At 42.8% G+C, this 13994-nt stretch overlaps 1 protein-coding gene across 4 annotated transcripts in view; it reads right to left on the bottom strand.

The window, feature by feature from the left end:
- KATNAL2 (katanin catalytic subunit A1 like 2) overlaps nucleotides 1-13994 on the bottom strand; it is a 109333-nt gene that overhangs the window by 21065 nt on the left and 74274 nt on the right. For all 4 annotated transcript variants that reach the window (XM_021092685.1, XM_021092692.1, XM_021092709.1 and 1 more), the window contains 4 exons: nucleotides 13422-13485; nucleotides 13109-13227; nucleotides 5414-5505; nucleotides 2432-2542 (listed from right to left, as the gene is read on the bottom strand). In XM_021092685.1, the coding sequence (XP_020948344.1) occupies nucleotides 2432-2542; nucleotides 5414-5505; nucleotides 13109-13227; nucleotides 13422-13485 (386 nt within the window). The remainder of the gene's footprint in view (nucleotides 1-2431; nucleotides 2543-5413; nucleotides 5506-13108; nucleotides 13228-13421; nucleotides 13486-13994) is intronic.

Raw genomic sequence — 13994 nt, 5'->3', positions numbered from 1 at the left:
AAATCAATTGGGCAAGATGCTACTTACTGAAACTGGGAAAAAGTGGGTTCATTGTGCTCTTTTCTCTTTTTCAGTGTTTGTCCATAATTTTCATCATAAATTTTTTTTTAGTGATTTTTTAAATGATCTTTTTTTTTTTTTTTTTTCTTTTTTGCTATTTCTTGGGCCGCTCCCACGGCACATGGAGGTTCCCAGGCTAGGGGTTGAATTGGAGCTGTAGCCACCGGCCTACGCCAGAGCCACAGCAACGCAGGATCCGAGCCGCGTCTGCAACCTACACCACAGCTCACGGCAATGCCGGATCATTAACCCACTGAGCAAGGGCAGGGATCGAACCCGCAACCTCATGGTTCCTAGTTGGATTCATTAACCACTGCGCCACGATGGGAACTCCTTTTTTTTTTAATCCCAGCAATATTTAAGAATGGATAGAGCTTACTGGTTCCCCGTATGCTTTAAGGATGTAATCTTTTTTTTTTTTATTTTTTTTTTTTTAGGGCTGTACCCATGGCATATGGAAGTTCTCAGACGAGGGGTCAAATCAGAGCTATAGCTTCCGGCATATACCACAGCCACAGCAAAGCAGGATCCAAGCCTCGTCTGCAACCTACACCACAGCTCAGAGCAAGACCAGGGGTCAAACCTGCATCCTCATGGATACTAGCCAGATTTGTTTCCACTGAGCCACAACAGAACTCCCTAAGGATGTAATCTTAATATCAAAGAATCCACGCTCAAAAGCACATATGTATTTGCCATCTGACATGATGAGCGGCAACTCTTTCAGAAAACCCCTTCTCAGCATCTCTACTTTTTTTTTTTTTTTTTTGTATTTTTGCCTTTTTTAGGGCCGCTTCCGAGGCATATGGAAGTTCCCAGACTAGTGGTCTAATTGGAGCTGTTGCTGCCGGCTGACTCCAGAGCTACAGCAACTCGGGATCCAAGCTTCATCTTTGAGCGACACCACAACTCGTGGCAGCGCCAGATCCTTAACCCACTGAGCAAGGATCGAACCCGAAACCTCATGGTTCCTAGTCAGATTTGTTAACCACTGCGCCATGATGGGAACTCCATAAGCATCTTTACTTTTGATTGTTTACTAGCTCCCCCCCCACCCCCGAACCATTTTATTTGCAGTTTACCCAAAATTGATCACCTTAAGGAAACTGTGGCAGCACAGTAACCTCCTCAGGGAAGTCCTACGTACTGGCTGGGAGTGAAGGATCTCTATTCCTCGCTGGGGGGCACTCCCTTCCCAGAACTATGCATGAAGCTGTCCAGTTTTCATACACCCTCCTCTGCTGACTCTCATGGTCCCCCTGAGACATAACTGAAGAGGTTATAATCAACCCTGTTTCAACAGGTGAAGGAATGGAGGTTCTTTCTCTAAAGGACTTCACAGCCACATTTAAAGGAAGGCTCTCTGGATTCAACTATAACATCGTGTATAGATACCTCTAACTCTGGAATATAAAATGTGGAGGATCACCTTAGCACATTAGAGAAGTCTTGCAAATGTGAGAAGAGGTGGAGCTGGGACAAAGTTATGAATACAGTTAAAACAACCGATTATACATTGAATGTCATCATCTCTTTCCAGTGACCCCTTTGGGAGCCTGGATGATCAGCATGTCCAAACAGCAGTGTCTCTTTTCATCTTTGAAGGTAGAAACAGAAATGGACACAGTAGGAGTAGGGGGAAAGGTGGCACGAGTCCCAGCTCTGTGGCAAACTGGCTGTTGACTTTGGGTGGATTGACCGCCCTTGACCTTGGTCCCCTCTGCAAATGGCAAGAGTACCATTTCCTTATCTGTCTCCTGTCTAACCTGCAGCTCAAAAGAAACAATGTATATGAAAATAATCTGGAACTATAAAGGGATTATAATTATTTTTTAAAATACCCTTCCCCAAGTAGATAATGTTTTCCTCTAGTCAGCATCTCTTATTTCCCAATTCTACTTCTAGAATTGTTCTTAAACCACTCTGGGATACAGACTCCAAGAGCAGATTATATTTTCAATTAGAGATTATTTAAACTTCCTATTTACTGCACAACATTAAAGATTTTCCTCCTAACTTAAAAAATTTAATTTGAACATTGTTAAAATCCAAACATATTATTTCTTGAATATTCTTTGCATCCTACAGATTTTAGCATTATATAGTTCTCTGCCAAAGCCCTGCTTAAACAGAGTAAAAAAACTGGCTGAGTGTCCAATTTCAATATTGTCAGAGGTAGCCCTGGCCTGTACTCCTTCTGTTCAGGCAAATTCTTTCATGGTCCAGGCAGCAAGGATTAAGGATGTGACCTCCAAGCCTTCAGCTTAATCTTCCAGGGCTGGAACCAAACAAGGACTTTCCCAAAGTGGTCAATATAATAACTTTAACCTGTACTTGGTGATTCACCGAATGTACTCTCTAGATCTCTTACCACGGCAGGTTGGAGGCTGCTAAGACAAACACAAGATCCTCAGAGCGAGCCAGCCCGTCCATCTGCACCAGCAACTCTGTCTTCATCCGCAGGCTTCCTTCGTGTTCGCCCCTAGAGAAAGAGGAGGAGGTGAGATTCTCCCAAGAGGCTTTGCTTCCATGACAAGACTGCACTCACAGCAAGGACTCAATGACGGCAGACCAGGTTGCCTTCTGACAACTAAGACCTTCCCTGCCACATTCTCAGGAGCTACTCATCCCAGGGCTGGAGAAAACAAGCAATTGGTACTATTTTCAAATAGAGAGCTAAAGAAAGCAAGTAAATGAATATAACGATGCTAAGGAAAAGAAAACCAAAGGTTGGCAGTGAACCTGAAAGTAACAGAAGGGGAGATCGTGGCAATGGTAAATTAAATGCAGTCTGGCTGTGTCTGGCTCTTTCGACCTGCAGTATTATTATTTTTTGGCAATGCCCATGGCTGTGGAAATTCCCAGGCTGGGAATCAAATTCATGCCACAGCAGTGACCTGAGCCACAGCAGTAACACTAGATCCTTAACCCACTGCACCATCAGGGAACTTCCAATCTGTAGTATTATCTATCCTTTTTAAAAGTGACTTAAGGAGTTTCCACTGTAGCACAGTGGTTTAAGGACCTGGCATTACCACAGCTGTGAAGTAGATCAAAGCTGTGGCTCAGATTCCATCCCTGGCCCAGGAACTTCCGTATGTTGTGGGTGCAGCCAAAAACAAAAACAAAACAAAAAAAAAAACTGAACTGGGAATAATCTTTTTCAGTTAAATAACAGGCATTAAATTATTTTACACACCATATTTCTTTTAGTGTAATTTATAAACTATCCAAGAAGAGAGATGAATTACTAATGTTTCATTCTCTTCTGATAAGAGGCAGGATAATGACCATGGAAACCACGCTTTCCTTACACAGACAATTAGAGGCAGTTTTTTGCACAAACTCATCCTCCAATTTCTCCGCCACCACCACTGCCTGAGACCCTCCCACCAAGAAAGAACTCCCTACGCCACAGGACCTATACAGTCAAAATGGGCTCTAAGTCCTGGCCACATCCACAGGCTCTCATGTAGATCAAGTTAAAAGGACAAAACATGCCTTTCTAGTATAAAATGACATTCAAGTTCTCATCTCTGCCTGTATATGGCGGTAGCAGCTCCAATTAGGTTTCTGGTCATTTTAGAAACTCTGCCCCTTTCTATTTAACTAAAAGAGAAGCCAGTCTCACAGTATAGCTATATACCTATTTAGCATGTCCACAAAATTATTATTCTTTTAACATACTATGACCCCAGAAGTCTTCAGAGCACCTGTTCTTATTCCCTGACCCTTGGAAGACTCTGGTTTTAGTGTTTAACTTCCAGACAAGGAAATGGATGCACTCAAGGCTAATAGATGAAGTTTCCAAATTAGTTCAGTCAAAGCTGTGGAGGGCTGCTCTGGGAACAGAGATGGAGAGAGTGGATATTAGAGTGTTACCACAGTAGGGCAGGCCAGGCACTCGGGGCTTTGCAAAGGGCATGACCACTAGGGTGCTCTGGTAGGTTCCCAGCCAGGCCCCTGTGCAACTGCCTGCTCCCATCCAGCCCCCTTTGGAGAGGCAAAGTGCCCAGCCTGGGGCTAAGTCCCCCCTTAAGCCACAGAAATAGCTGCTTTTCAATCAATGACATGAATCCCATGCATCTTGGGAGCATCTTTTTTCTTCTTCTTGTAATGGCTGCACCTTTAGCATATAGAAGTTCCCCGGCTAGGAGTCAAATCTGAGCTGCAGCTGCCCACCTACACCACAGCTGCAGCTACGCTAGATCCAAGTCACATCTTCAACCTACAGCTTGCGGCAATGCCAGATCCTTAACCCACTGAGCAGAGCCAGGGATCGAACCCGCATCCTCACAGACACTATATCAGATTGTTAACCCATGGAGCCACAACATGAACTCCTCTGGGGCTCATCTTGATGGTTGTTTTTCCCTTCCGGGAAAATGATTTGGTTCTTTTGGATTTATTTTTTTAGCATTGCCCACAGCATGCAGAAGTTCCTGGGCCAGGGATCAAACCTGCATCATAGCAGACCTGAGCCACAGCAATAACAATGCCGGATTTTTAACCACTAGGCTACCAGGGAACTCCAGGGAAACGGTTTTTAATAAATATCATAAATTATCTTCCAACAAGATAATGCTTTTTATTACTATTAGTTCTGCCTTCATGATAGACCATTAGAGGCCATCAATAAATACAGCTGTGTTGAGATTTCCCCTAAGACCTGTTTTTTCAAGCCAGGGATACCAAATTTAGTAAAAAGTTTCAAAAAAAAAAAAACCTCTGATGAAGACAAAAAGGCATTTTTAAAACACACACACACATACACACACACTGCCTCATTACTGTCTGGGATGTGTTCTTCCTGCTGGGGACATTAGCAGACACTTAATCTTTAGAGATAACTTATGTGACATTTAAAATTGGGCAGGCTGAACCACAGTCTGGTGTCATAGAGAAGTGGTGCCTTCCCTGACTTCACACACTTTGTCAAGGACCATCTCCCGGGACTTGGCCCCCGGCAGCCCTGTGCCGCACAGGCAGCCCCTCTGGCTCCAGGGGAGGCATGCACAAGTGGCTATTTTGAGCCAGCAGGGCCCTTAGGGCCACCTGAGATCATGGGGCTGGTGATCTTCAGGCCTGAAAACCATTCTGTGGGGAAGCGGGGGAAGGGTGCATGACATTTCCTCCGGTTATAAAAACTACTTAAATCAGCTATTCAGTTAACAGGATCTAATTTAAAGACCTTTCCGTGTGTCTGCAGAAAATTTGTGGGCTTGTTAATAGGCTCATTCTGCTGGTAAATGTCGATGGGCTTCCGACCATCAAACACACTTATGGCAAGAGGGAAGAAGTGATGACCAAAAAAAAAAAAAAAAACACCAAAAAAACCCTGTCTGTCTGTTACCCAGGAGCTGTGCCTCTGTGACTCATCACTGACTCCAGCTCGTCCAGGAAGATGGTGGAGGGGGCGTGATAGCGGGCAAGTTCAAATAACACCTGGGTGGGAGAAAAGCAAGCATGTGTTCACATAAGTTCTCAGATGCTCCCAGAGATTAAAAGCTTAGGATGGCTGTGATATTAAGCATTTATGCTAAACTCTGGTATTTCATAGTAACCGTTCATCGTTACAATTATTTCTCTCTAGCACTACCCCGTGGGGTTGGATGGTCCAATTACTTCCATTTATCACTTGATAAAATTAGAGTCAGAGAGAATAAGTGGTTAGCTCAAGGTTGCTAATCACGAATGGGAGAGCTTAAGATAAAACTCAGTTCCTGAAGCTTCCAGTTAGTTAACCCCTGGGACACCGCCCACTCTGCCGCCGCCGCCTCCGCTACCGCTTCCAGTAACATGTTCCATATGGATACAGAAGCCTTGGAATATGTAAAATCATTGAATGCTCTTTTCCTGAACATTTAGGGGCAATAAGAGGGTTATTCTCAGGAGGAAGAACTAATTGCAGGGGAAGGATAGAGTTCCAGTCATGGGTAACAAGGCTGAAGAATTTTGCCCCTTTCTACACCTCAAATTACTCCATGAAGTCCTTAGCACTGCTGTTTGGCAGACTCAGGTGCTTGGAGGCAATTCCCAATGGAATAAAATGTTCCATCCCAGAATAAAATATTATAGACTGAACAAGAACAAGAAAGCAACCAGCAAGAGAACAGACATATAAAAACAAAACAAAGAGCTCTAAAGGGAGATGTGGTTGTGATGAAGAGAGTATAAAAACTATACCTTTTTTTTTTTAAACCCTGAAACTGATCTCTGGAGCACCATATACAATTCTTCCCCGTTTGATCAGAGAAAGCATTAGAGATTTAGAAAAGAATAGATGTCCTTTAATAGGCATAAGGGATTTGCTCTCCGTGTCACTTTGCACTAGCAAAGCATCACATAATATACCAGAGGGGAAGGGCTCAGAAAAGGCCAGGGTGTGTGCCATGGTCAAAACGCATCATCCTTTACCAGCCTCCCTGTCCCTGAGTGGGAACCTCCTCATCTTCACCACTACTTATGTGTGCAGTGCCTCCATGATCCTGCAGAAGGGTTTTCCTTTTACAGCATCCTGTTTCATTGGGCCAAGACAATTGGCTCAGCCTAAGGAGCTAAAGAGACCAGTGTCAATGCTGGGACACTCATTGCAAATACCTTTAGACACAACAGACACCATCTCATAAGAAGCAGATAACCTGTCTATCTGTCACAAAAAAGCTCAAAGGATGCTGTTGTTTTTTGTTTTTGGCCATGCCTATGGCATGTGGAAGTTCCTGAGCTGGGGATCAAATCCACACCATAGCAGTGACCCAAGCCACAACAGTGGCAACGCCAGGTACTTTAACCACTAGGCCACCAGGGAACTCCAAAGGGCATTTATTAAGGATATTAAGGATGATTGCAATCTACCCAATGAAAAAAGGAAATTAGAACTCTTTTAGGAATTCCTGTTGTGCCGCAGTGAGTTAAGGACCTGACGTTGTCTCTGTGAGGATGCAGGTTCGATCCCTGGCCTCACTCAGTGGGTTAAGGATCTGGTGTTGCTGCAAGCTGGCAGATGCGGCTTGGATCCATAGGTGGCAGATGCAGCTTGGAACTAGTGTAGCCATGGCTCTGGCTCAAATTTGATTCCTGGCCTGGGAATTTCCACATGCCTCAGGTGCAGCTGTAAAAGGAGAAAAAAAAAAAAAAACTCTTTTAGAACCATGCATTTTTTTTTGTGTGTTTTTCGTCTTTTTGCCTTTTCTAGGGCCGTTCCCGCGGCACATGGAGGTTCCCAGGCTGGGGGTCGAATCGGAGCAGTAGCCACCAGCCTACGCCAGAGCCACAGCAACGCGGGATCCGAGCCACATCTGCAACCTACACCACAGCTCACAGCAACATCGGATCCTTAACCCACTGAGCAAGGCCAGGGATCGAACCCGCAACCTCATGGTTCCTAATGGGATTCGTTAACCACTGCGCCACGACGGGAACTCCTAGAACCATACATGTTTTTAAGGAGCTTCCCAAAGTGCAGAGAGACCAAGAGGCTCAATAACACTAAATATCCCACTGGAAGGAGGACCACACCTGGAGCCCAGGTCTCTACATGGACCACACCACTGCTCTTCCACTGCTAGAGAAGATATGGAATCCTGGGTAAGTGCTGTGGAAGCATTAGTCTAAAATTTTCAAAAGTACTTGGAGGAAGTTAAATCATACATGGGGTAGGGGGAGGAATGTTGAAAGATGTAAGCGCCAACAGGTGTATGCATTTGCTAAAGAGGCCACTCAACTATTCAATAGCATCATTTCTTAAGAGGCATGAACATTATGAGGGGAGGGAGAAACATGACCAAAGGGTTCCCTATAAATAACTCTTTAATCGGAATAGAAAAAGAAACAAATGGTAGGAAAGCTTTTCTGATTTAGGGGAAGGTCTTGAAGGGCTTTCTTTACCTGAGAGCTTCACAGTAAGAATCTTGACAGCAGGACCAAGATTTTCCAGGTGAGGCTCTAAGAGCTCAGAAAATAGAATAATTTTGGAAAGGCTAGACAATAAGATCCTTCAAGGTTAGCAAAGGTTATCTGTTTCCTTTTAAATTATTTTTTAATATCCAAAATAAAAATGTATTTCACAGAAAAAAAGAAATACAAATACTTTCTAAACCTATAAGAAGATGCTCAGATTCATTCAGAATTAAAGACATGCATACTTGAACACTAAAATATTACTTTCACTATCAGGCTGGCAAATATTTTAAAGTTTGTGTACTACATGGTGTTGGCCAGGGTGTGGAGAAGCAAACAACACTGGAATGGACATGTGAGCTAGTGCAACCCTGTTGGCAGGGAATTTGTCAGTCGGTGGTTTTCTTTCCTTCTGACCAAGTGGCTTACTTCTAAGAAATTGTCCTACACTACTCTACGTGCAAAGACACACATATAGTAAGACTTTCCACTGTAGCTTTGTTCATAATAGCAAGAGACTGGAAACAACCTAAATGTCCATTAAGAAAACACTGGCTACACACATTTTGGTGCACCCATGCAGTGAAACGCCATGAAGACACATACAAAACACGTTCTATTTATCCATAATAGTGTGGAACAATATCCAAGTTATAGGGGTTTTTTTGTTGTTTTTTGTTTTGTTTTTTAGGGCTGCATTCACCGCATACGGAAGTTTCTAGGCCAAGGGTTGAATCGGAGCCACAGCTGCTGGCCTACACCACAGCAACAGCAAAGCAGGATCCAAGCTACATCTTCAAGCTACACCACAGCTCATAGCAACACCAGATCCTTAACCCACTGAGCGAGGCCAGGGATAGGAACCCACATCCTCATGGATTCTAGTCAGGTTCAATACCACTGAGCCACGACAGGAACTGCCCAAGTTATGTCATTAAATGTGAAAAACCCACAAGGTAAAGAAAAGTATGTGTAGCATGTTCCTACTTATATTTTATTGTTTAAAATTTAATTTTATTGTAGTAGAGTTGACTTAGAATGTTGTATTAGGTTTAGGTACACAGCAAAGTGAATCAGTCATACATACAAATATATCCATTCTTTTTTCCCATATAGGTTATTACAAACTATTGAGTAGATTTTCCTGTGCTATACAGTAAGTTCTCACTAATCCTCTATTTTTATATAGTAGTATGTGTATGTTATTTCCACCCTCCCAATTCTTCCCTCCCCACAGCAGTTTCACCTGTGGTAACTATAAAACTGGTTTTGAAATCTGCGAGTTTCTGTGGTTTTTTTTTTTTTTTTTTTTTGTCTTTTTGCCATTTTCTTGGGACGCTCTCGCGGCATATAAAGGTTCCCAGGCTAGGGGTCAAATCAGAGCTGTAGCCACCAGCCTACGCCAGAGCCACAGCAACGCAGGATCCGAGGCGCGTCTGCAACCTACACCACAGCTCACGGCAACACTGGATCGTTAACCCACTGAGCAAGGCCAGGGACCGAACCCGCAACCTCATGGTTCCTAGTCGGGTTCTTTAACCACTGCGCCACGACGGGAACTCCCTTTTTTTTTTAAAATAAGTTTTTGTATCACCTACTTATAGTTTAAAAAGGAAGAGAGATAAAGATACAGCTGTTGATGTTAATGTAGATATAAATAAATGTTCTGGAAGTCTGCACCAGCAATCATGGTAGTTTACTCTGGGGAGTGGGGCTCGGGGTCTTTTTTTTTTTTTTCTTTCAGGAAGACTACTTTGTAAAATATATGGTAAAGGAAGGGGAGAAATTGGAGGTGGAATCATTTTCTCACTCTTGGAAGTCTAATGAAACAATACTGAAGCAGAGGAAAACTTTAATAAAATGCTGGCACAGAAGGGAGCATTCTCGTTAGATGAATTTTCTGGCTATTCAACATTAAACAAGAAAATCTATTTAGTTTAGGAGTTCCCGTCGTGGCGCAGTGGTTAACGAATCCGACTGGGAACCATGAGGTTGCGGGTTCGGTCCCTGGCCTTGCTCAGTGGGTTAACGATCCAGTGTTGCCGTGAGCTGTGGTGTAGGTTGCAGACGCGGCTTGGATCCCGGGTTGCTGTGGCTCTGGCGTAGGCCGGTGGCTACAGCTCCGATTGGACCCCTAGCCTGGGAACCTCCACATGCTGTGGGAGCGGCCCAAGAAATAGCAAAAAGACAAAAAAAAAAAAAAATCTAGTTTAAATCCTTGTTAAGAATATTCATAAGGAGTGCCCGTCGTGGCTCAGTGGTTAACGAACCCAGCTAGTATCCATGAGGATGTGGGTTCAATCCCTGGCCCCGCTCAGTGGGTTGGGGATCCAGTGTTGCCATGAGCTGCGGTGTAGGTTGCAGACACAGCTTGGATCCCGAGTTACTATGGCTGTAGTGTAGCCAGCATCTACAGCTCCAGTTCAGCCCCTAGCCTGGGAACTTCCATATGCCATGGGTGTGGCCTTAAAAAGACCAAAGTACAAAAAAAAAAAAAATTCATAAAACATCTGAATTTCTTCTTCTGCCTGAGTGAATCCTATCCAGGGAACATTATGGAATCTCTCTGCAAACCCCTTGATGTGTTTTGTACTCAAAGTTCTAAACATAACTCTTCATAAGAGGAAATGAATCTAATCTGATTCTCGGGGCATCTTGTAAGGTTTTTTTTAATTTTTATTTTTTGTCTTTTTTTTTTTTTTTTTTCTTTTTTTTTAGGGCTGCACCCTCAGCATATGGAAGTTCCCAGGCTAGGGGTCTAATCAGAGCTGTAGCTGCTGGCCTACACCAGAGCCACAGCAGTGCGGGATCTGAGCCGTGTCTGTGACCCATACCACAGCTCACAGCAACGCCGGATCCTTAACCCGATGAGCGGAGCCAGGGATGGAACCTGCAACCTCATGGTTCCTGTCAGATTCGTTAACCACTGCGCCATGATGGGAACTCCCCATCTTGTAAGTTTTGTTGTTCCTTAGCACACAGAAATGGAATGTTAAAGAAAAAAATCTTCTGGTGATAAGAATTCTAGTTCAATAAAAAAAGACAACTAATGCCATTTGTAGCAACAGGGATGGAACTAGAGATTCTCATACTAAGTGAAGTCAGAAAGAGAAAGACAAATACCATATGATATCACTTATTTGTGGAATCTAAAATATAGTATAGATGATTCTATCTTAAAAAACAGAAACAGATCATGGGCAAGGAAAGCAGACCTGGGGTTCCTGGGGTGGAGAGGGAGTGGGATGGATGGGCTTTTGGGGATTTTTTTGGATGCAAACTGTTATATTTGGAATGGATGAGCAATGGGGCCCTACTGTACAGCACAGGGACATGTGTGTGATTGGGTCACTTTGCTGTAAAACAGAACTTGAAGAAATATTGTAAATCAACTATACTTCAATTAAAAAAAAAGAATTCTAGTTCATTGGATTTAAGATGTCTGAAATCTAACTAGCTAGAACAACATGGAACTCATAACTTTAAGGTTAAACCCCATCTGGCTTCAAGTTAGACTCTAGATGAAGAAAAATGAAATAGAAGATGTGAACATAGATTTCCAAGAATTAAAATCTGGTAGGGATGGTAAGAATTTATAAAAACTTACACATTTGAAGTAACTTGAGAACAATACCCAAGTAAAAAATAATAGGTTATTTTATGTAAATCGATCCTTGGAAATATTTTATTAATCACTTCTAGTAAGACATAATATTTTGAAAATGAGTCTACTCAAGGCAATGTCATTTAAGCATAATTTTTAGTTTCTTTTCAGAAAATATATCATATTTATGTTTATATTGACTATTTATCAGTCATCCTATACAGTACAATAGTTTACAAGTATTTCTGAGCAGGACCCACTTTAAATTGAGGCTTAAGTCAAAAGCAGGTCTTTTTATAAGGTCACTGGAAGATACAGTAAAATTTTATAATATAAAACATACCATATGATAAATGAAAATATTGTAAAAATGGAAACAATCTCTTAAGAGAAGAAAACAATGCTACAGGCTATGAGCACTTCAGAGGAAGTTGCTCAGAGCATCTGAAAGAATAATTTTCAAGTTTCTTGATTCTTCCTTAGAATATTTAGGGACTAGCATACCGTAATAGCCTCTCAATAAATGTTAACTGAATGTACTGCCCATGCTTAATAATAAATGCTTCCTTTACATTTCTTTTTCTTTTACGCCAAGCCCCTGGCATGTGGAAATTCCTGGGCAGGGAGTCACACCTGTATCACAGCAGAGTGACAATGCTGGGTCCTTAACCCACTGAGCCACAGAGGAGCTCCAGTAAATGCTTTTGAGTGAAGAAAAATAGCCCACTTCAGAGACTCTTCTCTTCCAGCTTCCATTCCTAAGTTGCATGAATCCAAAAAAGGGCTGTTAGGAGTTTCCATTGTGTTTCAGCAGGTTAAGAACCTGGCAGAATGTCCAGAGTGAGGATGCACGTTCCATCCCTGGTCTCATTCAGTGGGTTAAGGATCTGGTGTTGCTGCAAGTTGAGGCATAGGTCACACAGAGAGATGAAGCTCTGATCTGGTCTTGCTATGGCTGCAGCTCCAGTTCAATCCCTAGCATGGGAACTTCCATATGCCACAGGTATGGCCCTAAAAAAGGGGAAAGAAAAAGAAAAAAGGGCTGTTGGTCAAATTACCAAAGGAAGGGAGACTGTGTTTGCTGATGGCAGCATGACCAATATCCACATACAGTAGTCCATCCACCCCCTGGGCTTTTGGTAATTAAGATCCAGGATAAATTCTGCCAGAACTTATTCTATTTTTTATTTTTTAAAATGATTTTATTTTTTTCATTATAGTTGGTTTAGTGTTCTGTCAGTTTTCTACTGTACAGCAAAGTGACCCAGACACACACACACACACACACACACACACACACACACACACGCATATAAATATATACACATTCTTTTTCTCACATTTTCCTCCATCATGCTCCATCACAAGTCACTAGATATAGTTCCCAGTGCTATACAGTAGGATCTTATTGCTTATTCACTCCAAAGGCAATAGTTTGCATCTATTAACCCCAAATTCCCAGTCCATCCCACTCCCTCCCCCTCCCCCTTGGCAACTACAAGTCTGCAGATCTTATTCTAAAAAATCAAAATCAAGAATCCCTACCCGAACAAGTTTTTCTGAATCTCCTCTCCATTTGCTGACAATGGTAGATGCAGAAATATTAAAGAAGGTTGTTTTGCATTCCGTAGCCACTGCTTTGGCCAGTAAAGTCTTTCCTGTACCTAGGACACATGTGGATAAAATATGAGCGGCCCTGAAACTCTGTGGCTCTGCTTACAGACAGAGGCAGTCGCACAGGCAAAAAAGGAGGTAGTCAGTCAGCTGTCACTGCCCCAGCCCTGAATCAAGGACGGATTGGGTAACATCCACCACACACACGCTTAAAACCAAGACCAAAACAGAAAGATTCCTTTACCTGGAGGTCCATAAAGCAGCAGTCCTTTCCAGGGGGAAAGAATTCCTGTAAACAGCTGTGGGTACTACGGAAATAAGGAAAAATGATGAGGTTTCGGACCTGTATGTCCGTTTACATGCCCTTAGCACAGACCAGGTAGGGAAGCAAGAGCCAAACATGGCACAAGTCTAGGTCAGGCCCTCCTCTTCTTTATGTGTTTAAAGATCTAGTCATTGGTTAATTATTCATTCTTTTTTTTTCTAGCCACGCCCACGGCATGCTGAAATTCCCAGGGATTGAACCCACACTACAGCAGTAACAATGCTGATCCTTAACCCACTAGGCCACTAGGGAACTCTGATGCCCTCCCTTTTTTTTTAAAGCTATCTAGTCTTAGAATCTGCAAAAAGCAAAGCCCCAGATGATGGGGGTTTGGGGAGCTGTGGGGAAGATCTATATAAACAAAGATGCTCTCTCCTCTGGGAGGTATTTAAAGTATATTTTGAGGGAGGCAGGCCAATTTGAACCTATAGGAACTGACAAACTGTATATACTATGGAGTATTAGATCTTAAATTACCTCTAGAGCAGACTT

The sequence above is a fragment of the Sus scrofa genome, chromosome 1, assembly GCF_000003025.6.
Source record: "Sus scrofa isolate TJ Tabasco breed Duroc chromosome 1, Sscrofa11.1, whole genome shotgun sequence".
Lineage (NCBI taxonomy): Eukaryota > Metazoa > Chordata > Mammalia > Artiodactyla > Suidae > Sus > Sus scrofa.
This window is presented reverse-complemented; position numbering and strand designations above follow the sequence as displayed.